Source organism: Schistocerca piceifrons, chromosome 11, assembly GCF_021461385.2.
Source record: "Schistocerca piceifrons isolate TAMUIC-IGC-003096 chromosome 11, iqSchPice1.1, whole genome shotgun sequence".
NCBI lineage: Eukaryota > Metazoa > Arthropoda > Insecta > Orthoptera > Acrididae > Schistocerca > Schistocerca piceifrons.
The window spans coordinates 101,899,975-101,927,391 of NC_060148.1; the positions used below are offsets into that span (position 1 = coordinate 101,899,975).

The 27,417-nt window shown below is 43.2% G+C and overlaps 1 protein-coding gene across 2 annotated transcripts in view; it reads right to left on the reverse strand.

Moving 5' to 3' along the window:
* Positions 1-513: 513 nt before the first annotated feature.
* LOC124720047 (serine/threonine-protein phosphatase 6 regulatory ankyrin repeat subunit B-like) overlaps positions 514-27,417 on the reverse strand; it is a 59,750-nt gene continuing 32,846 nt past the window's right edge. For both annotated transcript variants that reach the window (XM_047245305.1, XM_047245304.1), the window contains exons 4-6: positions 24,410-24,971; positions 19,695-19,844; positions 514-1,176 (exon numbers count right to left, since the gene is read on the reverse strand). In XM_047245305.1, the coding sequence (XP_047101261.1) occupies positions 690-1,176; positions 19,695-19,844; positions 24,410-24,971 (1,199 nt within the window). In that variant the 3' untranslated portion in view covers positions 514-689. The remainder of the gene's footprint in view (positions 1,177-19,694; positions 19,845-24,409; positions 24,972-27,417) is intronic.

Genomic DNA, 27,417 nt, shown 5'->3' on the forward strand with positions numbered 1-27,417 from the left:
CATTTGCATCTCCGCAAGACATGGACATAATTAGTGAGTGTGTTTCTCTTGTAAATGCTTGTCCTTGGCAAGTAAGAAAATTCTTGATGTTTTTAAGAAGCGCTGTAATATCTTTATGGTATTGTAAGACGAATGGTTTGAGTAATCATTGTTATTTTTCCCACAGCTACTGTGATACTGTATTACATTATTCTGAGACACAAACTAAGCCTCTGGGGTTTCCTTGGGGATGACTGATGTTCCTGCTCAATACAACGTGCTCTTTTTCTGTTCAGACGACTGTCTTTGGACTTTCATCATAACTGTTTACTTAAAGTCATACTTAACGGACACTCACTGGCAGTGTTTGCAAATTGTGCAGTTGGCTGAATAAATAAATTGTTGTTGATTAAATTGAAGATTTATTGTTACTGTAGCCAGCAACTTACCGCAACAGTACAGCGCCTTACTGCCACACTGGCTGTGGTGTTATGTGTAATAGCATATTTTTACCAATTACTTTACAATAATGAATTTAGTTAAAAACATGTTTATTATTAATGATATACGTTTCGATTATTGTTGAGTTTTCATGGAAGGAAACTCGCTTCTTGCTACACACATTAGTGTATATGAATCTCACATTGTCGCTACTGTTGTGATTTTACTAGAGCAGTGTTCTATTTACTTCAGAGGTGTGTATTGTAGTGCTAGTGTCGTGTTATCCTGTCTATCCAGTGTTGGTGGTTGAACTGCCTGGCGCGGTCCACTGGGGTTTTCCCCTTGTGATTCCTGGCTCCGCTGTCAGCCCCTGCATCGAGTAGTGCAGTCGCCTCCTCTGTGCGGCCATGCTCAGCCGCGAAGTGCAGCGGCGTGTCCCCGTCCACGTTCCTGGCATTGGGGTCTGCAGAGGCCGCCGCCAGCAGCCGCACCACGGCCGGCCGGCCGCCCCATGCAGCCCAGTGCAGCGGCGTGTTCTGGACCCAGTTCCCGGCGCCCACCTCCGCGCCAGCCCCCACCAGACAGCTCGCCGCTTCCACGTGACCCTCCCAGGCTGCCCAGTGCAGTGCAGTGTTCTTGTTCCCATCCGTCGCACCCACATCAGCCCCAGCTGCCAGCAGCATTTGCAGCTCTTGCACTGTCCCATCGTTAGCTGCCTTGATCAGCCTCTTGCCTTTCTCCGCTGCAGAGAGGGCCCTACACAAAACACAGAAACTCTCATACTTTCCTTCAGACACACACTTCTGATGAAGAAGCGTATCGGAGTGGTACAACTGTAACCAATTCTAAAACTCATCTCTCTGACAACTGATAAATCTCCCATCTGTAATACAGAACACTGAGAAAGTTGTTTTATATTAACGTACAGATGCACATTTACGTCATTCTCTCAAATTCTTCATGCACTCTCCACAAAAAATTCCTACACTCCAACTCTCAAGATACAAAGTTATCACATTTTGTCACTTTAATTCGTGATCGTTAGTTTTTGACCTTAGAATTCAGTCATTATAGAAGTTGTTGCCTTCCACTTCGTTCAGCCATTACTACGTCTCTGTGTGCAGCAGTCCTCTCTGACACTTGAAAATGTGACACATAATGCTAATGACGTCTCCTGCTATTTAAAGAGAAGTTTCTGTTATTACAGGAGCAAAAGTAAACCCAATTATCAACAAGTTTCTTGACACAAACTCGTCAAACAGAGAAAGCTACTATTAACCAGGAAACCATTTAGTAGTGACGTTTAGGGTACAGCAATGATACCAAACTGGACTCCTCTACCCCTACACACAATCACACTCATTGACAGATGCACATACACACAAGAACTAACACAAACAAACAAACAAACAAACACACACACACACACACACACACAGAAACATACACATAGAGAAAGAGAGAGAGAGATAGAGAGAGAGAGAGAGAGAGAGAGAGAGAGAGAGAGAGAGAGAGAGAGAGGGAGACAAAGAGAGAGAGAGATAGAGAGAAAGAGAAACTTTCGTCTTATATTCCTCTGGCCGTGATACGCCTTAAGGCGACAGCGAGATCATGAGAGTAAATTAAAGTTTAATGTACTTGTCTCGATATGACAACCGTTGGAAAGTAAATCTTGTTTCCTGGAAAGTGCTGCAGTATGTAATTTAGATGCGGCAATCTCGCTAGGATGGGTCTAAACGAAAATACCTACATGCTGATACAACACACTGTGCGACATGTGTTCAGGAGAAGAATTTAGTAACATTTTCTGAAACTAAAGTCAATTAAGAAGTAATGGTAAATGACGTATTAAATTAATGAATCCAATATCCGCTGATCGATAAAATATATAATTCCTTTTTCTAGAAATATTTTGGGCAGACAGATTTGCAAATGTTGCTGATTCTATTGAAAATCATACAGCTGACATATTCAAAACTCATTTTATAGTGATAACTGCATGAGATAATAATGGTTCTTTTCTATATAGATAGAAACAGACGTGAATCCTCAATGACTGTACAGGAACCAACAGCTCTGAAGCCCTTTTGACTCCCACAGTGTTTCACTTGGTGTGGTCCCGGTGAAGGCAGTGTATTTATGTTTGCCTTGCACACATGTTTGAGTGTCTGTGTCTTTTGTGCGTGTGTGTTTTGTGTGTGTGTGTGTAATCTGGTGAAGGTGTTCCCACGGTGTGACACTGAATGTTTGAAGTAGTGCTACTTATTTTTTAAATGCACAGATCACTGACAGACGTCAAAGTCACATCTCCAGATTCAAAAAACTCCTACAGATGAGAGCCAGTCTCTGAGCTGTTTGGGCAATTTAATACGGAGCTGTGGAAGCTGCTTCACAAACAGGCGTTAAACTATCATTACTGGTACTTTAATGGTAATCATTTATAACCTGACCAGAATCAGTGACAATTTAAGACACTTGATCTACTACGGTTTCTTATTACGACTGAATATTTTATGGAATCCCCACTTTAATTACAGCTTGCTGCCTCATCAGTACACCCAGTGCATGATACCCTCTCCTCCAATCCAACAGATTTTCTGGGTGGACAAGATGCTGCAAGTCTATATTCTGTTAGATCAGTCGTATGTGGGCTTCTGGGCCACAAAGTTTATCGCTGTTAAAAAATGATCCGCTAATCTGTACTCTAAATCTGCTGCTGAAGCAGCCACACACAACTTATACAGAGCGATGAGTCTTTGCCTTTCATATGTGTGGTTATTGGGGCTGGTAGTGGTACCACCCAGCATGGGCGTGCCTCAGCTGTGAACCGATGATAGCCACCTTCTGTACACGAGTGATCTCTGATGGGGTGTGGTGTAGCAGGCAATTTATTGAGTGGTGTTTCTAGCACTGATGTACAATGGATATGGTGGAGACCTGCAAACCATGCCCAAAATTGCATGCATGAAAATGAAAACTACACGCCATAAGCTTTCCTAGCATTTTCTCCCATATTTTTGACAAATATTACATACATATAAACTTTGTTAGTAATAATGAGTCACTCCCAATTCTTTCAGTATTTAGCAGCAGTCCTTCCACTGCCCAAAAAATTTCCTAACAGAACACAGCCAGTGGTGTGTCTCTATCTATGTAATGACAGCATCTTCTAGACAGCCTTTAGTGTCACAATGCTACAGTACATGCAGATGTAGGATCTCAAACCATGGGACTGACTGTGCTCCCATAAATCAAAAGTTAGCTCTCTGCATATGGATTACTGTACATAGAATACTAACAGGAAATGGGGTAACTTATGATTCACTCTGAAATGTAAGAATGACTTTATAAAATATTTGTTATACTTAACGGACTTTTAGCCGAATGATTCTCAAAACAGTGTTTTTCATTTATAATTTTGGCGCACAATTTTTCCTCTCTAGTGATGAAAAATAATGTTTCACCTCATGAAAGTAGCAGGAACACAAATCTACTATAAAAATGTAATTCACTTATAATAAGATGTTTTGAGAGCCCCCCGGCCAGGGTGGCCGAGCGGTTCTAGGCGCTACAGACTGGAACCGCGCGACCGCTACGTTCCTGCCATGGGCATGGATATGTGTGATGTCCTTAGGTTAGATCGGTCTAAGTAGTTCTAAGTTCTAGGGAACTGATGACCTTAGAAGTTAAGTCCCATAGTGCTCAGAGCCATTTGAACCATTTGAGAGACAGTATGTGCCATAAGCAATAATTGAAGTGAAATTAATCTAATGCACTAAGAAAGAAGAAGCCAATCACACTGAAAACAATGAACATGCACTGAAGTGAAATGATACCCTGGAAAACCACTCAGAAAAGTTGAATTTGCAAAGTAATGTAATGAACATTAGTGACAGTTTAAATTTTGTTTCACATCACGACCGCAAGTTAGATTTCCTGCTTAGCATGAACAAGGACTTTAACAGATTTTTTAATCTTTCACTTTGAGAGACAGTTAATAGGATTTCTTTTCTTTAAAATAGTGATTTAGTGCATTGGTGATCAGTATATTTCGGTTTAGGAATGCACTTGAATTCCGTGTGTTTGTAAGTTGCTCTGTTGGTGAACATGTTTTTTCCATCATGCAGCTCCATTCATCGTTTGTCTACTATTCAGAATTGCAGGCAAAGTAAACTTGGAGGGATAGGAAACTGTATAATTTATCCGTTATGGTAACATTATCACAAATTACCTCCTACCTGCTGGCTCTGAGTTTTGTGGTCAGCAAGGGATTATTTAGAGTATTCCCTGAAAAAAAACTGTGTCCAACTAATACTCGGAAACAGAATCTAGCTTGTGATTTATTAGATCTACATTGATCGAAGTGTATCTGCTAGATGCTTCATATGGAATGAGAATGCATTTGGACATAGCAGTAATTTCTTGTCTTTCGTGACGTTCAGTTCTGTGGCTTGAGATCCAATATCTGCATGTCCTGTAGCATTGTGACACTAAAGATGTTCTTGAAGGAGCTGTCATTACACATGAAGGATTACACCACTGCCTGTGTTCTGTTTGGAAATGTTGTGAACAGTGTAAATACTACTGCTAAATGCTTTTACCAATGGTATAAGTTTTCATGAAAGTTACCACTTGTATCTTATAAGTAATTTTTGTGTCACAGCCGTCTAGCCTTTGAAGCACTGACATACGGTTATGTTCCTAACTAACTCAAACCATATTGTAAATTGTGGGAAAATACATAAGATCCGCAAGCATTTATGGATATGATATTTAGGCTAGTTTTATGAGCTGGAACTGTTTCGTAGTCAATTACTGGTCTCGCTGATCAAACGTGTGCAGTTTTCTGCAAATTTTAGTTCCTGTTGAACTGCAAACTTATTTATAAGCATTTTCCTTACATATCTTCTTCATCTTGGAAACCTGAAGTCCTTGTCATATTACGAGATGTGATTTAAAATCAGAAGCATGTGATGTTGCTGGCAGCAGCCATCCCATACTAATCTGCGTATAGTGGTGTCATAAGATGCTGACTAACGATGACTGTGGATGCCTCGTTAATTATAACACTGTATATCATGTTAGTCACTCATCCGTTAAATCGCATTTTGCTCACAGTCATATTAAAAATTGTTTTTTACTCAGTCATATGCATTGTCAAACCCAACTATCATTCTCGCTGGATGTGATTTACAAGCTGAGGTCTGATATAAAATATATCTGTACATTCTGGCAATAGATCTGACATGTTCCTAGCTATAGTACTACGAAAACTGCATTGAGTTCGATTCTTTATGAGAGCAGTTTTAATTGGTTGGTTGGTGTGGTGAGTAAAGGGATCAAACTACGCTGTCATCTGTCCATTACCCAACATTCAAACAGCTCTCAGGTTAAAAACATTATCAAAACGATTTCGGGAAAGTAAAAGGTGAAAGACTGACTCGAAACCACACTGAAGAAGAAAACAAAAAAGGCTAACAAAAGTGGAAAACGTAAACTAAAAGAAAAAACAGTGGATGGTATCAGAACAATGCAGCAGATGGCCAGGACTGGGTGATCACAACAGGAATAAAGGATGAGCGAGCCACTCTGCAACACACTAAAACCTCCAGCCTTAAAGACAAGGCTAGACGAACTTGGACAGGGAAAATACGAACACCAAGGCTAAAAAACAGCAAAGAAAGAGTGAGGAAGAGTTAAAATAAAGATAGAAAAAGCCAGATGCTCACCATTAGATTGTGTGATAAAAATTACCCTCACAAATAAAACGTAAAACGATGTCAACTGTTAAGACTGACTCCCAACACCGTTAACAGTGTGATGGGAAGGTTAAAAGTCCACTGCAGAGCAACTAAACTAGGGCAGTCCAGTGAGATGAGGACGACAGTCAAGTGGGACCTACAGCAACACTGAGGTACGTCCTAGCGACGGAGGAGGTGTCTATGTGTCTGCCAGGTGCGGCTGATGTGGGGTTAGCAAAGGACAACAGACTCCCTGCGAGTGGCTTGCATGGATGATTATCACAGATTTGTATTCTCCTTGACAACACATAGTTTATTTGGTGTACTGACCGTGTGTCATTAAGCATCCCAGATCCTGAAAACTTTACAGCATAAGACCAACTGGAGATCAGTCTCCAGTGCGAAGATTTCCAGAGTTGGTTTACTGGTAGCATGTTTGGTCAGCCAGCCAGCAAGTTCACTGCCCAGGATCCCAGCATGTCCTGGGGTCCTAATGTAGGTCACCGAATGTCCGCTGTCGCCGAGGGCACAAAGAGACTGCTGGATAGTTAACAGCAAAGGGTGGTGAGGGAAGCACTGATAGAGAGCTTGTACGCTACTTAAAGAGTCACTAGAGATGACGAAGGACTCACCTGTGCAGGAATGGATATGCTGAAGAGTGCGAGAGATAGCTACCAACTGTGCAGTGAAAACACTGACGCAGTCCAGCTAGGAGCTGTGTTCAGCATCTCCAACGTGAGCATAAGTGAAGCCGACAAGAGCCATTGAGCCATCTGTGTAGACTGTTTCTGAGTCCTGAAACTCACCAACAATAGAGAAAAACTGCCAGTGGAGGCCACAGGTAGAACTGAGCCTTTTGGGCTTTGCGATAGGTCCAGACGAACCAGTGGCTGTGGTATGGACCACAAAGTGAACACATAGAAAAGTGATTTTTCTGACGTTTCGCCAGCACGAGTGGCTGGCATTGTCAAAGCTTCACCCTCCATTGCCGGTGGTGAACTGGAGCCGAGCTCGCGGCCGCAGACTATATGTACATGGCGCGCCAACGTCCCAGGGCTTCTCCGCGGTCATTTCCGGTGCGGTTCTCCTCTTGCTACCTGCGACGGTCGTTCGCTGCAGTACGGGCAGCCAGGATCCGTTTACCTTAAGGCTTTCCTCTTTCTTGTTGAAACTATTAGCGTGCTTTTGTATTTCTACAGCTACTCTGAACAAGCGCGTGTGATGGTGCTTCTCTACAGCCATAACTTGCGTGTCGGAGAATTTTATTACGTGGTCGGTCTCATTCAGTGGATGCTCTGCCACGGCCGATTTCTCCACCTGCCCCAACCTGCAATGTCGCTTATGCTCTTTGATCCTGGTGTTAATTGATCGTCCAGTCATTCCGACATAAACTTTTCCGCATGTGCATGGTATACGGTATATTCCCGACATTGCAAGTGGGTCTCTTTTCTCCTTCGCCGATCTAAGACACTCTTTGATCTTCCTTGTCGGTTTGAAAATCGTCTTTACGCCGTGTTTACATATAGTCTGCGGCCGCGAGCTCGCCTCCAGTTCACCACCGGCAATGGAGGGTGAAGCTTTGACAATGCCAGCCACTCGTGTTGGCGAAACTCCAGAAAAATCATTAGATGAACGTCGGCCGAAGAACCCGAGACAGAAGCCAATAGGCAGTTTGTCAACAAGTGGCCACGAAAGCCTTAACAATTTTGTATTATGCCTCTACGGGGAGGAGATTTGCAGATTGTACCGACGCCTTGACCAACGACGGAAGAAGAAAGTGTCGAGATCAGTAAGAAGCAAACACAAATTGCAATTGGCATCCCCAATGTGCGCTGCTGTTGTCAGGGATGGTTCAAATGGCTCTGAGCACTATGGGACTCAACATCTAGGTCATAAGTCCCCTAGAACTTAGAACTACTTAAACCTAATCAACCTAAGGACATCACACACATCCATGCCCGAGGCAGGATTCGAACCTGCGACCGTAGCAGTCCCGCGGTTCCGGACTGCAGCGCCAGAACCGCTAGACCACCGCGGCCGGCTTGTCAGGGATGGTTAGCCATATTGGGGAAAGGAGATCGTAATTTGAATGGTAAGGCGAATAATGAATATGGGAAGTATAATTTGCAAGCAACTACTGTCACCTAATTCGCAATGGAGGAACACCAGCCTTTACAAGGACGCTGGTTTGGGAAGCTCCTGTCGCACAGTGGTGTATAGAGTCCAGCAGCTGGAATGCTGAGGGCAAAGCAGAACCACACACCAGGCATCCATAGGAAAGAAGGGACTGCAAAGTGCTTTGCACAGCTGCAGCAGTGTAGGGCGATCAGCACCCCATTCGTTGTGGTGCAGACACTGAATAACAGTAACATGTTGCCAGCACATTTCCTTAAGCTGACAAAGATGGGGAAGCCAAGTTAAGCAAGTATCAAAGACCAGTCCCAAAAAGCAGAATGTCTCCACTACATTAAGTAGTTGGTCATCAAGGTAAAGTACCAGATGGAGATGGCAGTACAACAAAAACAGAAGGGCATGACAAGTCTTGGCAGCTGAACACTGAAACCTGTGAGTGAGGACCCACTGCTGCACCTTTTGTATAACTTCCAGCAGTCGACGTTCAGCCACACCAACAGAAGAGGAGCAAAGGGAAATACAAAAATCATCAGCATATAGGTGGGGAGATATTGAGGACCATTAACGATGATTAAAAAGATCGGAACGCTCAGGACAGAGCCGTGTGGGACCCCATTCACTTGAATGTGAGGAGGACAGTGTGAGGCACCAGCTCGAGCTCTGAAATGCGTAGCGACAAAAAGTTCCGTATAAAAATCGGGAGCGGGCCCCAAAGGCACCACTCATGCAGAGTAGAGAGGATGTGGTGTCGCCAAGTGATATTGTAGGCTTTCGTCAGACCAAAAAAGGTGGAAATGAGGTGCTGACGCCGGGAAAAGACCATTCAGATCGCAGTCTCCGGGTAGAGTAAGTTGTCAGTGGTAGAGCGAACTCGCCAAAAACCGCCCTGGGAGGGAGCCAGAAGACGCTGAGACTTGAGGAGCCAACGCAACGGCCAGCTCACCATACATTCAAGCAGCTTGCCCAGAAAGTTGGTGAGGCTGATAGGATGATAATAGTCCAAATCTAGCAAGTTCTTACCAGGCTTTAGCACTGGGATGATCATACTCTCCTGGCACTGCGATGGGGAGTCGCCATCGCTCAGGATTCAGTTGATGATGACAAGAATGTGGCACTGATAATCCACTGACAGACGTTTAAGCTTTTGGGAATTGATGTGGTCTGCCCCAGGGGTTGAGTCAGGAGACTTGGCAAGGGCACTGAGCAATTCCCACTCACTGAAGGGAGCACCATATGTCTCGGATTGGTGTGGAGCGCGAGATAGGAATTGTCGTTTCACCACTGTTTAATTCTCAGATGCTGAGGTGCGAAGATAATGATCCACGAGACAGTCTCCAATTATGTGTGGATCGGCATATACAGCTCCATCTCGAAATTCCATGTATACCTGCACGAGTCTCATATCCGTAAAGGCATCTGAACTTGGTCCAGACCTGGGAAGGAGAGGTTCTTGTGCCAATGGTGGAGTTGTATCGTCCCCAATACTACCATCATTCAATGAGCTGACATACCTGGACACGATGCTGTTTGAAGGCAATGACGTGCTCTAGAAATCCATGGTGCTTATGATGTTTAAGGGCCCACCTAGTCTCTAATGGCCACAGCGATTTTGAGTGACCACCAAGGCACTGACTTCCACTAGGGCAACCTGAGGAACTAGAGATTCAAGATTCAGCTTTGGCAACAATGGTAGTAATGGTGGTCCTATAAAAAGGAGATTCTACAGTTGTAGTGCACTTGAAAGCATCCCATTCAGCCTTGGTAAGAGCCCATATGGGCAAGTGTCCAGGCGATGCTGGGGTAGGGACAGAAAGAGTGGAAAGTGGTCACTACCACACAATTCGTCGTGAGATCTCCAGTGGATATAAAGGAGCAGACCAGGACTGCAAACCAAGGGATCAACGGCTCAGTATGTGTCATATGCCACACTAAAGTGAATGGGGGCACCTGTAATGAGGAGGCAAAAACTGAGGTGAGTTAGTAGATAATTGAAAACCTTACCACAGCAGCAATCTTGGTTCCACCCCAAACAAAGTTAGGGGCATTAAAATCACCCAGAAGTAGGAAAAGTGGGGGTGGGGGTGGGACTTGAGAAATTAGGGCAGCTAATACATGGTGCAAAACTTCATCGTCTGGAGGGTCGTATATATTGCTGATGGTAATTTCCTGCATTGTCCTCACAGCTCCTAAAAGTGTTTCAAAGGGCATAGGTTCGCTACAGACATAGATAGATGCAGACTCCACCTTGCAGTCTGTCACAGTCAGTACATTTTTTGTAGTACCCATGTCAGGCAGAAAGGGCTGGGGTCGACATCACAGGAAACCACGTTTCCTGAAAAGCAATGCAAAACGCAAATGTAATGCTCAAAAGTTGTCATAATTCAGCGAGGTGGGACAAAAAACCACCGCAGTTCCACTGGAGCAATAGGTAGTCAGTCATTTGGGAATGCATGAAGGGATCAAGGAGACAGTTTATGCCTCAGTGTCACCATGAGTGCTGGTATCCAGGACTGTTGCATCTGAAGCGTCAGCAAGATCTAGGACCTTGAGGGATTCTACGATCTCCACCTCGTCCTCAGACCTGGAACTGCTAGGGACTGGTGGTGTTGGAACCACTGGTGAGCCATAGTAAAGTTAGCTTTGAAAAGCGCGCCACAGCACGTAGCGTGAAGCAGTCGCCCTCCTTTCTCTGACGTTGGTGCTGTTGTCGCAATTGAAGGCTTCGGTGTCTCCCTCTAGAGGGAAAGGGGAAAAGCGGGCTGTTCGCGTGGGTTTATGATTTGGCTGTATGGGCTCTTGTGGAGAGTTTGCAGTTGCGGCATGAAGAAGCGACTTCTCTGCCGGTGCCAGAGGGACAGCGCGCAGACCGCGGCATCAGCGTAAGCGACGCGAACAGCGGCTCCATGGTATGCGGCATTAACTGCTCGTCGCGAAAGGAGTCTTCCTGAGCGTGGGTCTGCGAGGGGCCTAATTTGCAGTTCGGCCGTATGCTGTCGACCGGCGAGGAGGTTCTGAAAATCGGCGCGCCTTCCTGCGTCCGTTGAAATGCCTGGCAGCGGGCGGCTCGGCAGAGGTGTTGCGTTGGTTCAGCCTGGGAGTCGTAACGCACCAGAAGTTGAGTATTGATTGTTACAGATTTTCTGAAGTTTAATTGAATTCAATGTACTTATTCACGTTAATTATATGAACCGTATGTTTTGGGGGTTTCCCGCCATTCATTCTCGTCTGCCCACCTGCGGGAAGGTGGTAATATTAGAAAGGGAGGTCCGTTTGTCCCCTTTTGAGGACCGAAGGGGGGCGAGTCAGAGTAAATCTGTGGTTCGGATTGCTTCTTTCCTCTCCCAGCTTACCTACGGGTTTGGTTCAAATGGCTCTGAGCACTATGAGACTTAACATCTGAGGTCATCAGGCCCCTAGAACATATAACTACTTAAACCTAACTAACCTAAGGACATCACACATCCATGCCCGAGGCAGGATTCAAACCTGCGACTGTAGCAGTCGCGCGGTTCTGGACTGAAGCGGCTAGAACCGCTCGGCCACCGCGGCCGGCCACCTACGGGTTTATTCGACTGTTAGCCTCTGCTATGTCTGTGAAAGTCTAAGGCACCAATGGTTGTACTGTTTAAAATGCAAGGCACTAAGAGTGATCCATTCTCTCGCCTACCATAACTGGTATTACTAGACTCACATGTAAAAGGTACTCCAAGAAAGAAGAAAAAATTCCTTTTTCCTCGTAGTAAGAACTAGTCAATTGCATAAGGAATTCCTGCTCATCTGGAAGCTCTAACTTACGTAAATTTGTGTTTATGTATATATGTCTATAATCAAGCAAGGTTGTTAATGTATGCCGTAGTGGATTATTTTATATTGTTTATAGCCAGCAAGAACTGTTGTGTGTTTTTTCTATTCAGTACCTTTTAAGGCTTTTACTCAACGTGCTTACGTGTTTTAAACAGTTAGTTGGTTATGAGTGTGTTTTCTTACCATGCAAAAGTTTGCCATTTCATTACGGGTAGAAATAGTTGCCTTGAAAGGAGAATGTTGTAACGGTTTGCAAGTCTCAACATGTGGTGCTGGAATTGCTGTGGGAAAACATATGCCCAAATTACCAGCAGTTCAAGCACCATATAGGGGGTAGGACGTATGGTTTTACATCACATCGATATACCATCACCTTGATTTTTTGGGAAATGAACCAACCTCAAAGGGGAAGATGTAGGCACCAGTAGCAACCCTATTGTTTTTCAGTCCCGTATAGATATGCCGAATGAAGTGAACACCCCACTGTTCTAAATTGGTGTGGTGCTTGTCGTCAGATTGCAAGAGAAGGTCCTGGTGGAAAATAATCCCTTCGACCATGTTGTGGGGGACCATGTTGATGGGGGATGACAGGAAGAGGAATATGACTGAGCAGGTCACAGGCGAGCAACGCCCAGGGCTGGGCTCAGGATACTGTCTAATTTAGGACTGCCGCATTTCTCATTTTCGATAATACAGCCACTTCGTCAAGCTCGTCCTCCAGGTTCTTGATAAAGAAAATAGAGGCTTTATAGCCAGAAAGCAGTGCTCATCTATTCTGCTGCAGACTAAATAACTTGGCGAACAATGTTCTCTCTTTTCCATACTCCTTTCTTCCTCTCATGGTGTAACTACGGAGGAGAACAATTCAGGATCATATCTGTCAACATTATAGTTTACCCTGCCCTTCTTAGAGATTGCTGGCGCCAGTCACCAACAAGAGATGACTTGGTGCACTTTATTGTAGGTCGTGCGCCCTCACGCCACGCACTCTGATCAGAGGGTCTCTCCACAGGCGCCACCCAGCCACAGCAAAGGCCACCTGGCACGATGGCTGTGACCAGGAGTCCTGATTCCCCAAGAAGATGGGCATGTACTGCTTGGCAAATGTGGGGAGTTTGCAGCTCAGACATCAGCAGTGCGATCCCTGCGTTGTTAGGGGGCAAGGACCAAGAGGGTACCTGACAGCTGCCCAAGATGGATGGCTACCACGCTGGATAGTAGATGCAGAGAAATCCTCTATGGTGAGGGGGATGAAAGAGGACAGTGGGGACATGTTGTGTAATTCCTTACTATGCCTGCTGTTGCGTTCTGTCCTCGGCCACTAACTGTTCTGTTGGCACCTACTTTGCTTTGCTTGTAGTGTGCAATGTGTAATGCCAAAGAATCAGATTTAATGTAACTGTCACCCTTATTTAGCCTTCCTGTGCATAATTCTGATTAAATTTATGTGTGTGTTATCTCTACATTTACACAACACCGTGCTCTCGAAAATTATGGACTACTGCTTTGTATTCGTGGAGGTGACGTCTGATAGCGAGCTAGATGTTTTCCATCAGGTTCACACGCTGCAAATTATGTGGACGAGACAAGAGGTGTTCAGTATCATTCTCCTCCAGTCACTGTACCACAATCCTGTCTTCGTGACAGGGTCATAGTCGTTGAGGAAGACATAATGCATGAAAATGTACAGGTTATCCGCATTAGTGTACAGGTAATCCTCAGCTGTCATGGTGGCATCGGTGACAGATGTCATGTAAGCCCAGGTGATAGCACCCACCACATACTCCGGCTCTCACTGTGCAGCATATATGGACCTGTGCATCTTTTGGGTAACTGTCCACCTGGACGATGGCATGACTGGACATGGCCATCAGCATAATGTAACCAAAAGAACATGATTCATCCTACTAGAACATACGTTTCCAGTGATCCACTGTCCAGTCTCGATGAGCCTGCTGCCACTACAGTGGTAGTGACGGTTCTGGCATAACCACGAGCGCCAGAACGAAGAAAAAGAACGCAAGACCAGAGAAGGCAGTGAAACGACATGGGCCAATGGTGCACTGATTAGGGCCGCATCATACCTGCAAGAAGTGTATATAAGCGCTGCTCCTGACAGCCTCGCCTGGACATTTGTGGACAGAATTAGCATGGCATAGCAGAGAGTGCTACGAGAGCTGATAGTTGTGATCCACAAATTTTGTGACAGACTTGCCTGAACACTGCATGTTACACAAGATCCTGATTTATATTGCATGTCCCTCATCGTTTGCGACACCTTTGTACATTAAAATTATGCGTTGTCAATCTGATTTAACGAAGTGAAACTATTAAAGTTATTAACTTGAATTGTTATATAGAATTCCGAGAAGGCAGCAACCTATACGAGGCGAGTGGGCAAGACCCAACAGTGGGCGACAAGGATGGGATGGTCCATCGACTTGGCGCTTGCATGTATCTTTTTTAAGTTCCAGATGCTTTGCAGTGCCGCCATCAAAATCAACTTCGCCACTGTCCTGTACACAACGATTTTTGAGTGTCTCTTCCCCCTGATTCACGGGTCCAGATAGCAAAGTGGCCACAGCACATCAAGACACTGCAGGACGACCCCTTCGCCTCCTCCGTCCCCTCTCGTCCCACCTATAGAGCTGGATCCGCCCACAACACAGCAGTCGCCGCCTTCTACATGTTCTACACCAGGAGGTGGACGCATACTCTTATGGTCGTTTTCTGGGGGGCCATTTTTGCCAGGGCACAGGCCGGATGGCGGGGTACGGCTGGAAGCTTGGTGTCCCCTGCAGCCACAGCTTTCGGCCCGTCGTTGCGCCTACACTCATGCATCCCCCACCATGGTCGCACTTAATACAAGACCCCTTTAACGAAGACGAAGAACGCAAGACCAGAGAAGGCAGTGAAACGACATGGGCCAATGGTCCACTGATTAGGACCGCACCATGACTGGATTGACACCTGCGGGAAATGAATATAGGCGACGCTCCTGCCAGCCGCGGCCAGACATTAGTGGACAGCATTAGCATGGCGTAGCAGAGACTGCTACGAGAACTGATAGTTGTGATCCACAAACTGAGAGACAGACTTGCCTGAACATTGCATATTGCACTTGACTAGTTTATATTGCATGTCGCCCATCGCTTGTGACACCTTTTTACATTAAAGTTAAGTATTGTCAATCTGATTTATAGAAATAAAACTACTAACGTTTTATACTTAAGTTATTGTGTAGAATTCTGAGGACGCAGCATCCATTAGGCACCCTATAGGATACGAGTGGGCAAGATCCAACAATGATGATTTAATCTGTCCACATGCAAACTTGTATCAGATCATGCAGTATGCATATTCACATTCAACAACGTGTGCCAGGTTCTTGCTGTTAACCACTTGTGCCGGCACCAGAATTCTACTGTGCCGCCGGACCACCACCTACCCTGCTGTACAAAACTCTGACCTCAGTGTTCTGAGATGAGATGTGGGCGCTCAACACATCACTGTCCGCTCGTGGTTTCACTGGTCTCCAGCCACTTTCTCTAGATGCCGACGACTCTGGCACGTTCGAAGCCTCTCCGTTTCTGAGGTTATCGTTCGTAGGCACTTAGTCTTTCATAACTTGTGATCTTTTATGTAAGGTGTTTTACGCGTTCGCACAGCCGTCAGTGAGGAAGGTCTTAACTTTCTTCTACCTGTACATCGATGTGCTTATTGGAACCATGCATAACAAAAGTCTTTCTCGACACACGTTCTGCTCTCTTCTTGTTATCCTTACTAACACAATTCTCGACCAGTCTTTTAAATACTGTCGTAGTTTGTTTTGTGTTCTGTTCTAACATTTATTTCCTTCTCCAGTAGTTCCCCCATCGCTTTTTGATATTTTATTAGGATTGCATCCCTCAGGTTTTCGTAACACTATAAATTGGTATAATTCCTTTTCTGTCACGTACTTTACTGAGATTCACTAATTTTGAATATACTACATACAATATATTTTAAACTTTTTCCTCGACAGTATGTACACTGTGCTTAACGATGTCGTATGTTTTGCGGTGTGCATGTTTGCTTGTCACCTCAAGCAGAGAGGTACTAGGCATTTCTACAGATTCCCGCTGTGGTCTGTCTCTTTAATAATTTTTTTGTATACTTTCTTCTCGTTGGCTGTTAGCATGCACCTCTTCTTGTGTTACATCACCTGCATTAATTTTATGCACGACATTTGGCAAATGCTTGTCTGTTACCAGTTCGTGATATAACTTTAGAATAAGTGTTCTGTCTTCTTATGTATCACTGTGTGTGAATTGTATTGTCCACCTATGGCGTACGAGGCTTTTAAATGTAAATTGAATCTACAGTTTATGCATGCCCATGGCTGATTGTCCTGGTTCACCAAAGCACGAAGTACTGGAATCTCTGTGGAGCAGGCGTTGTGTTTCCTTAAATTCACGTATGGACTTTGTACCAAAATATAAACTTTACAATTCTTCTTTCGCTCCCATATATCCCCTTGAATAATAAAGAAATTCGTATGTCACACAATAGCTTATTTTAGTACGCCTTAATTATATTAAGAAAGCATGTTGAATACTGTCATTGTTGCTAATTGATGGCATGTATACGCATTGTTCACGTGCAAAATACATAGTCTTTGACTTTAATAGTAAGTGCATTAGCAATGAAATCACTATATGGTCCTGTGCATTCACTACAAACATATAATGCAGCTCTCTTGGGAGCCTTACTATGCTTCGCAGCAGGTGCATAAACACACTGCCTGTGTCCAGTGGCCTATGGAAGCACAGTGAGGCTAGGACAGAGGAGCATGCTACTCAGAATGCTGCGTGCTTTTGGCACCACGTCAGTAGAAGCCTTGTGTGTGGTTCTGGGGTCTTGCCGCATTGACGTCATTATCCACCACAGAGCGCCGGTGTGCTGGGTCATGAGGGGTACACACTACAAGATTCCAGTAATAACAGGGGCAAACTTTGCAGACATGAGTCAATTAAATAACAGCCACCTTGAGACCTGAAAAATGGACTGGGAGATGACCGACAAAGGCCTTCTTCCACAATTTACAGGTACAGCTTCATCAGAAGCATACGGATCCAAGCCGTGCCGTTGTTCACATTGCGACTGCGCTTGAACAGTGTGGGCCTTAGCTAGAGTACTACACGCACATGTGTGGCATATGGGTCTCCTGAACATGTGACATTACATTCAAAACCCTCACACACATAAGATCTGTAACAGAGCATAACGACATCAAAGAAATGCTACGAGACCCAGACAAATAGTATGCTCTAAGCAACGCAACTGTTAATGTTTCAAGAATACTGCACGAAATCTACAGACGAGGAAACTCATAAGGCAGATCTCAGACAAGCACATAACAACCACAACAACACGATCCTTGGGAGGACACAAACTCAGACACACCACAGACATTGACGTAGATGCGGGAACAGAAAATGACACAAGCACAGCAATAACATCAGACAAAGACTCATATTATAAGAGGTTCAATACCTAAAACAGACAAAAAAAGATAACTATAAGAAAGGAGGCATCGCATGTGATTTTTTTCATTTACCTGATATGCATTTTCAATGCAACAGTTAAAAATGGGAAGGAAAACGACTAATTGAAGAACTGAGACACTCATTACATCTAAGGAATATGCTATATGGTGAGGCGAATCTTTAGGTACTGTGGTTCCACTCCAGCCTATGACATTGCTTAAAGATAAAAACATCATGCTCAGAGACATACAAGATAACAGCACACATACGACATGTATATGGGTAACTACATCTAGCCATGGCAACACAAATAGTGCAATAGTATGCCCTAGATAAGATCTAATTAGTGTCCCTACTCCATAGACAGTATAAACAAATACACTCGCAATCACTTGTGACGTATTTCATTTAGTAAGGTTTCTGCCAAGGCCCTCCCACATGGAATGGCAACCACACAAATCATAATTTATATGTTATATTTTGTTTTAACAGTAAAATAATATTTGGAGATCAATCCTTTCCCATGTTTCTATTTTCTGTTCTAATTACTATCATTTATTAATACTCTATTTCCTACAACTAATTTAATTTACTTTGTAATTCATTGTTATTACCCTCCTTTTATAGCTCAAAACTAATTTTACTAGTGATGTAGAACAATGCAGTATTATATGTAAAATTGCACAATGCACGACATGCTTTTTAAAATGTCAGGTGGCAGGTCTTTAAATATGCAACAAATGTAATGCAATGTGCACTCACAGTTTTTCGTAAAGTCATCTACCATTATCTGCTACCATCGATAATCGATTTGCATAAATATAAGTCGATATCAGGATCCATTTACGCAGAAATTTCCACATGCTGAGTCAAGATCTGTACCCACAACACCTGTGACACACTGTCAATTGCAGGGATTTGTTTACAGAAGACGTCGTACGCCACTACACACGACTCGACCTGACCACACGTACAGGAGGATTGCCTGATTAACATGACCAGCCATCTTGACCATTATGTAGTGACCACCGAAAATTTGTCCCATACAGGATGTCGAATACATATTTCTCGCTCATCACAAGCAGTCGCCTTTACTACTAGGCTGCCTCGCAACACGATGCACGTGTGACTCCCAGTTTCGTTGAGGCTGATGTTCCAACAAATGATTTCCAACAACTACTGCTAGACGACCTCATATTCAGCTCTTGTGGCAGACTGAACCTCCGTCTCTTACAGACGCCATTCATTCAATGGTGCTATTCCGGCTCATCCCGTGAAACGTAATTAGAGTGTCTGCAAAACAAACATGGAAATAAAACTGACAGCTGAAAGTTTGAGCCAAGTGAGGTCGTTTGATAGGATGACCTACTAGTTAAGGCCGCTTGTTCCAAATGTACAAGTATTGTACACCCAGTATGGCGCAAGTTTTCAACTTTTACTAAATACTGAAACGTCAAAAACTAATTTGAAGAAAAAGTGCAGGAAATCACATAAAAATTAAACTTCACTCTACAACATTCCATAACCTTATTCTCCTGATGGATATCATTTTTACATCTTTTCCTTCATAATGACCCATCATCATTTCCTTTTGACGACCATAACGAACTTGTACATAATTATTTATTCGCATTAAAGTAATATTTTAGTTACAATGCATAGATGTAGCTGTAACACCAGTTTGATACAAATTTACTTTAGGAGATGGGAAACCACCACTGAAATGATAGCTTTCACCCGACACACCTATTCATTCACTAAATTTGTAGAGTAAAAGTTGTTTATGGTACCTTTGTCAAATAACTGCATGAGTGGACCAATTGTGGTCTGAACAGGTTGTAATTCACACTCTGTTCCCACAAAAATATCTCGAGAAACACTATGATACATGCTTACACAAACATCAAAAATTAACAAATAAAATTCCGTTTCTTGACAATTATAACTTCTATTTTATCGAAAAATACAATAAAGTGAAATTCTGTGTTTGGATAAGATCACTTGGCTAACGCCCTCATAAGTGGTATAGTGAATGTGGAAATCGTGCATGTATAGCGACAGTACTCACCGCAGGAAAGAGACGGAAGCATCGTCAAATGTGGGAGTGGGGCAAGTAGCTGTGTGCTTTGCAGCTGGAACAGGAGCCCTGCTGCAGTTTTTGTGGCCCATGTGCAGCTGACTGGTCGGGGTGACCTCGCTGTCTCCAGTGGCTGGAGTGCTGTGCAGAGACACAGTGTGTGGTCACGCAGTGCACACGGAGGACAGAGGGCAGCCCACTGCAGACAATGCTGCTGAGAGTTTGTCCAGATACAACTAATAGAACACACACTTTCAACATCAGTAGTGGGTCCTCTGAGACGAAGGACGTACCCCTGTGCTAATCGGTTTAGCCCCCACACTAGAAGCATCGCTTAGCAAACAACAGGCTGAATAAATTAAAGTACAAATAAAAGATACATGCTATGGTCAACATTTAGGTAGAACTGATATGACAACTAGTCATCAGCGTAGTTTAAATACATAAAAACAACATTCCCACAGAAATAAAAATGGAAATAATCTTTACATGTACAACTTGTACCATTATCATCAGATAGTATCGGTAGCTGTTAGGGACTTGGCTGTAGGATGCACAGTTGGTAAACTACAGAAGAGTAGATTCTGAACTGTGCACCAAAGGAAATTTAGAGAAGCAAGGGTTACAGAATGTGTGATACTGAGCAGCTATTCCCTTAATACGTTTAACTGTCACCAAAATAGGCAAGTAAATATATTTGTTTCACATTGGCCAACGAGCATTCTCAATAAACTAGCGAACATTGAGCATTAAGATAAAAAAAGGCAAAGTACTCTATACATACACTTATGCAAGATATGTAATCGGAAGTTGTTATTCGAATGAAAATAGAAATTCTGTTTAATTCTTATATTCTATATATACAGTTCTATGAGACTGTGATAAGGAGATTTGCTGTAGAACGAAGGAAAGAGTTGAATTTAAATTAAGGGGACATGGGTTACATAACACAGGAGACACTGTAATGTTGTGTAAAGACGCATTAAATCATTATTAGTCATTACATGTGACTAAAGTAAACTGTGGTTGCTACAAGTGAGGAGAAAATACAGATTGATAAGTGGAAACTCTATCAGTGATGGAAGCATACATCGGAAATTCTCTTTACAAACTACTAGGACTTTTAAAGGGGAGAGAGTATGTAATATTTTGTACAGGAACCCCGTCTGGAAACGTACTGTATGCATTCTACGACAGTTTGAGTTCACATGTTTAAATCATGCAATTCTGCTTCAGGAATTGAATTAGGCATGATGTAGTACAGTTATTAGGTAACAATCCGAAAGTAAACATAACGAAGCATCCATTTATCAGTTCCGCACATTTGTTTTCATGAAAACTTAAACATTACCTTCTGCATGTACAGTATGCTAGGTTGAGTTTTTGTTTTGAGGTAATGTGAACACACAATATTTAAGTGATAATACAAACAAGAGGCTTAGCTGATAAAGGGATCTTTCGCTGTGTTTCTTTCGAATTGTTATCTAATAACTGTACTGCATCACACCCAACTCAGCTGCTCAAGCAGAAGTGGATGAGTTAAACATCTGAACTGAGACCTTCGTAGGAGGGAAACGGTATGTTTCTGGACATGGATTCCAGTTCTCACTCCCCTCTACAAATCATATAAGTCTCTAAAGGAAATTTCTGAACACACACACACACACACACACACACACACATATATATATATATATATATATATATATATATATATATATATATATAAAATTGAAAACTATTGGGCATTAGGATTTAATGGTGCATTTGTTAAGTGATATAGCATTTAAAAATGATAATGAGACAAAAGGTCTTATGAATACTCATATTGTGGGAGATGTATCTGTAACTGCAATGTATGGGCTAGGGAAGGTCCTAACACTGTGAAGTTCTTTGGGCAGCCTTTATAAACAGCATAGAGAAGTACAAGCAAGGCCGGCAGGTTGCTAGACAACTGACAGATGTTCCACCAAGAAGGACATACAGCGTTTTGACTAATAAAACCACCTCTCCTAATGTGCTAGAGAATGGGAATGTCCAAATTACAGCATATATCCTTTGGAACAACTGAACAAAATGCGAAAGGAAATGGGAAGCGTTGTGTGGATCTGCGCATTTTGTGGATCTTTCTGAGTTGTTGAGACTGGTCTGTTGTCTCCTGAAGTGGCCGCAGGCTGTTTGAGGAGTAAGTACCTACAGCTTCCTGCAGACGTACTTGTGTCACGTCCTGCAACGGAAGTCTTCTTCATGATTCGATTCAGCACCGCACCCTTCTTCTTGGAACCTACCACACATCTTAAGACGTGTATCTTATAACACTGTACTACTTGGGGAGAATAAACAAAGTTTGTTCTGTAACCGTAGGTATATTTCAGAAATGAACATAGAAAGTGAAGGAGAAACATAGAAATCAAGCTGCAGTAGTAATGTGGAAATAGCGATCAGTCTGACCGTTTTCTGTACAGCACCTATTTTTTCCAAGGTTTAATATTTATGTCATGACAACATCAGAGATGGAAAGTTTTAAATTCTTTTCTGATCTCTTTGAACTGCGCTGCAGAGTTCCTGGTGTTAATGTCGGACTACACGCTTGTTGATCAACGCCATCTTTCCTTTATGCAGCATATGTCACTTGTAAGTATCTCATTGTGAACACCAGCAGATACAGCAGAGAACAATATATGTAATACTGAGTAAAGAGATTTATGGTGAATTGCACAGCAAACAGAATAAAGCCTGTAGGCTCGCTGCCCTGGCTGCTAACACTACACATCGTTGTGTCCGGTGTACATCTGCTGTGAGCAGCACATCACTGTGTCCACCACTGATGTGGCTCCTGCCGTCTTCACAGCAAATTTACCACTTATTCAGATACTTTACACCAGAACCTATAAGCCTCTTCCACATATGCAGTTCAGTACAAGTAATGACCGCAAATAATGTTAAAACCACTTATAAATCAACGAATAATTTAGTTCTAAGATGATTTTTTTAAGCTAACCTATCCGGTAATAAACCCAGTTGGATCTAGTACTTCTTTAAATCTAACAGGTGTGTATATTACAGTTTAACAAGTCAAGGCTGCATAATATTAAACACGAATTCTTTACAGACAAATGGAAATGGTAGAAAGCGAGCACGGGAAGACCAGTTTGGATTCAATAGAAATGTTGCAAGACGTGAGGCAATACTGACCCTACGACTTATAAGATAGATCAACGGTAGGTAAACCTACGTTTGTAATATTTGGGGACATAGAGAAAGCTTTTGAGAATGTTGAGAGGAATACTCTTTTTCTAATTTTGAAGGTGGCAGGGGTCAAATACAGGGAGCGAAGGCTATTTACAATTAGCACAGAAACCAGATGGCAGCTATAACAATTGACAGGCATGACAGGGAAGCAGTGTTTGGGAAGGGACTGAGACAGAGCTGTAGCCTATCCCTGATGTTATTCAATCTATATATTGAGCAAGCAGTAAAGGGAAAAAAAGAAAAATTAGGAGTAGGAATTAAAATCCATGGAGATGAAATAAAGACTCTGAGGTTTGGCGACAACATTGCAATTCTGTCACAGACAGCAAAGGACCTGGAAGAGCAGTTGAAAGAAATGGAAAAATGGCTCAAATGGCTCTGAGCACTATGGGACTCAACTGCCGAGGTCATTAGTCCCCTAGAACTTAGAACTAGTCAAACCTAACTAACCCAAGGACATCACAAACATCCATGCCCGAGGCAGGATTCGAACCTGCGACCGTAGCGGTCTTGCGGTTCCAGACTGCAGCGCCTTTAACCGCACGGCCACTTCAGCCGGCGAAAGAAATGGACAGTGTCTTGAAAGGAGGATATAAGATGGACATCAACAAAAGCAAAAGGCGGATAATGGAATTTAGTTGAATTAAATCAGGTGATGCTGAGGGAATTAGATTAGGAAATGACAAACTTAAAGTAGATGATGAGTTTTGCTATTTGGGGAGCAAAGTAACTGAAGATAGTCGAAGTAGAGGGGATATAAAATGTAGACCAGCAGTGGCAAGGATAGCGTTTCTGAAGACGAGATATTTGTTAACATCGAGTATAGGTTCAAGCGTCAGGAACCCTTTTCTGAAAGTATTTGTATGGAGTGTAGCCATGTATGGAAGTGAAACATGGACGATAAATAGTTTGGACAAGAAGAGAATAGAAGCTTTCGAAATGTGGTGCTACAGAAGAATGCTGAAAATTAGATTGGTAGATCACATAACTAATGAGGATGTATTGAATAGAGTTGGGGAGAAGAGGAATTTGTAGCACTTGACTAAAGGAAGGGATCCGTTGGTTGGACATATTCTGAGGCATCAAGGGATCACTAATTCAGTATTGCAGGGCAGCGTGGGGGGGGGGGGGGGGTTAAAAACTGTAGAGGGAGACCCAGACATGAATATATTAAGCTGGTTCAGAAGGATGTTGGTTGCAGTAGGTACTGCACACGATAGAGTAGCATGGAGAGCTCCTTCGAACCAGTCTTTGGACTGAAGACCACAACAACAACATTAATCTAACATGAGAAATCAATGAAAGCATCGCGAGATATCAAAAAATGTCTGTCAGTGATGGTGTATTTTGCAGCACACATACACGTAAAGATACTCAGGGGCTGGAAATACACGCACACAAACAGAACTACACAGGACTGGACAATGTAGGCATGTAGCTTGTCTTGTGCTTACCTGGTTTCTGCTGCTGGCTCAGACAGCAGCTTGAGCACTTCAATCAGATCTTCAGGCTGACAATGTAGCGCATCTGCCCAGCCCTTCGTGGCCATCACGTGTAAAATATGAGTCTCTATGAAGGCGGCGGCGGCCTTCTTAAGGCTGCTACAGGAGTTCCGAATAGCGAGCACAGCTGTGGTCACCGCAGTCTCAACAGACAGCTGTGAGGCCAACTGCTGCTCGCACTGTGCCTTCAGGCCTGACAAGCCGTACTTATCAGCCACGACCAGCAGCTGGGGGGCCATTTTGGCCAGCTGCGGGGCCTGCAGGGTATACATGTAGGCCACGAGATGGCGCAGTAACTGGCCCCCCACGTCTGGGACTGTGGCCTCCAGCGTGCCGTGGCTGAAAATAGAGGCGAACACGGGACTCCTGGCGGCCAGGACGGCCCTGTGCGCTGCCAGACGGGTGTCGCCCGCCACCAGAGTCACCACGGCGCTATCTCCAGCGTCCAGCAGGGTGCCCAGGTCCACAGTGGGAGCCTCTTTCCCCTCCTGGACCTGTCCTGCTGTGGGCGATTCTGAAACACAGCGTCACTGAGTAGACCCCTCCCCTTGCACAGCACCCTCCATGTGAGAACATGCTTGAGCCACAAGTGGATCTGCGTCAACCATCACTTCCTAACACTAAATGAACTAGACTTCGCCATACCCCTGGTAATACCATGTGGGTCATTTTTACCCGCAGTAGAAAACCACCATTTTGTTCGTATCTGGGTGGTATTATGAGTGTCTTCATGTTGACAATACGTCTCTAAAATGAATAGTACACGGTCAAATATGAATTTTCTCTAAGTAAACATTTTTTTTATTTTAAATGTTACAGAAGAAATTCCACAATATTTCGTAAATTTGGTAAAGCATTGTTGTAATGTTTTTCTTTATAAAAAGATTGAAACTGAATCAAAACATATTGTTTATGTGAGTATCAATAGTATTTTTCCTTTTATAGAAAAATAAGATAAGCACCAAATATTAGTGAAACATTCTAAAAAGCAGTAGGTGACTAAAATGCTCTGCATTTTTTGTAGTTATTGCAATGAAGGAAATAAAACATAAGAACAAATTACTTCAGCCTATAATTATAAATATTTAAGTATATTTAAGAAAAAGGACGTGACAGAATTGCCTACTCTGAGATTCAGAAAGCCGACAACAGTTTTTGTTCGGCATCTTTTGCACACATACTTGTTGCACTTGACGTTTTATTTCCCTTTGTAGTTTTGTTGTCTGCAGGAAACCTGAATTTGAGAAGACCTTCGAACTCCGTATTGGCCAATGCCAGTATGGAGTGCATGTAAGGGGAGACTGAGTTTTGTCTGAAGTGTGTAAGAGGCAGCGAGGTCATCTGCTACTCTGAGGATAAGGTCCCGCCGTGAAATCTTCTTAGAGGTTTTTTTTTTTTTTTTTTTTTGTCATTAGTCTGCTGACTGGTTTGATGCGGCCCGCCACGAATACCTTTCCTGTGCTAAACTCTTCATCTCAGAGAAGCACTTGCAACCTACATCCTCAATTATTTGCTTGACGTATTCCAATCTCTGTCTTCCTCTACAGTTTTTGCCCTCTACAGCTCCCTCTAGTACCATGGAAGTCATTCCCTCATGTCTTAGCAGATGTCCTATCATCCTGTCCCTTCTTCTTATCAGTTTTTCCACATATTCCTTTCCTCTCCGATTCTGCGTAGAACCTCCTCATTCCTTACCTTATCAGTCCACCTAATTTTCAACATTCGTCTATAGCACCACATCTCAAATGCTTCGATTCTATTCTGTTCCGGTTTTTCCACAGTCTATGTTCACTACCATACATTGCTGTACTGCAGACGTACATCCTCAGACATTTCTTCCTCAAATTAAAGACGGTATTTAATATTAGTAGAATTCTCTTGGCCAGAAATGCCTTTTTTGCCATAGCGAGTCTGCTTTTGATGTTCTCCTTGCTCTGTCCGTCATTGGTTATTTTACTGCCTAGGTAGCAGAATTCCTGAACTTCGTTGACTTTGTGACCATCAGTTCTGAGGTTAAGTTTCTCGCTGTTCTCATTTCTACTACTTCTCATTACCTTCGTCTTTCTCCAATTTACTCTCAAACCATACTGTGTACTCATTAGACTGTTCATTCCGTTCAGCAGATCATTTAATTCTTCTTCACTTTCACTCAGGACAGCAATGTCATCAGCGAATAGTATCATTGATATCGTTTCACCTTGTATTTTAATTCCACTCCTGAACCTTTCTTTTATTTCCATCATTGCTTCCTCGATGTACAGATTGAATAGTAGGGGCGAAAGGCTACAGCCTTGTCTTACACCCTTCTTAATACGAGCACTTCGTTCTTGCTCGTCCACTCTTATTATTCCCTCTTGGTTGTTGTACATATTGTATATGACCCGTCTCTCCCTATAGCTTACCCCTACTTTTCGCAGAATCTCGAACAGCTTGCACCATTTTATATTGTCGAACGCTTTTTCCAGGTCGACAAATCCTATGAAAGTGTCTTGATTTTTCTTTAGCCTTGCTTCCATTATTAGCCGTAACGTCAGAATTGCCTCTCTCGTCCCTTTACTTTTCCTAAAGCCAAACTGATCGTCACCCAGCGCATTCTCCATTTTCTTTTCCATTCTTCTGTATATTATTCTTGTAAGCAGCTTCGATGCATGAGCTCTTAAGCTGATTGTGCGATAATTTTCGCACTTGTCAGCTCTTGCCGTCTTCGGAATTGTGTGGATGATGCTTTTCCGAAAGTCAGATGGTATATCGCCAGACTCATATATTCTACACACCAACGTGAATAGTCGTTTTGTTGCCACTTCCCCCAATGATTTTAGAAATTCTGATGGAATGTTATCTATCCCTTCTGCCTTATTTGACTGTAAGTCCTCCGAAGCTCTTTTAAATTCCGATTCTAATACTGGATCACCTATCTCTTCTAAATCGACTCCTGTTTCTTCTTCTATCACGTCAGACAA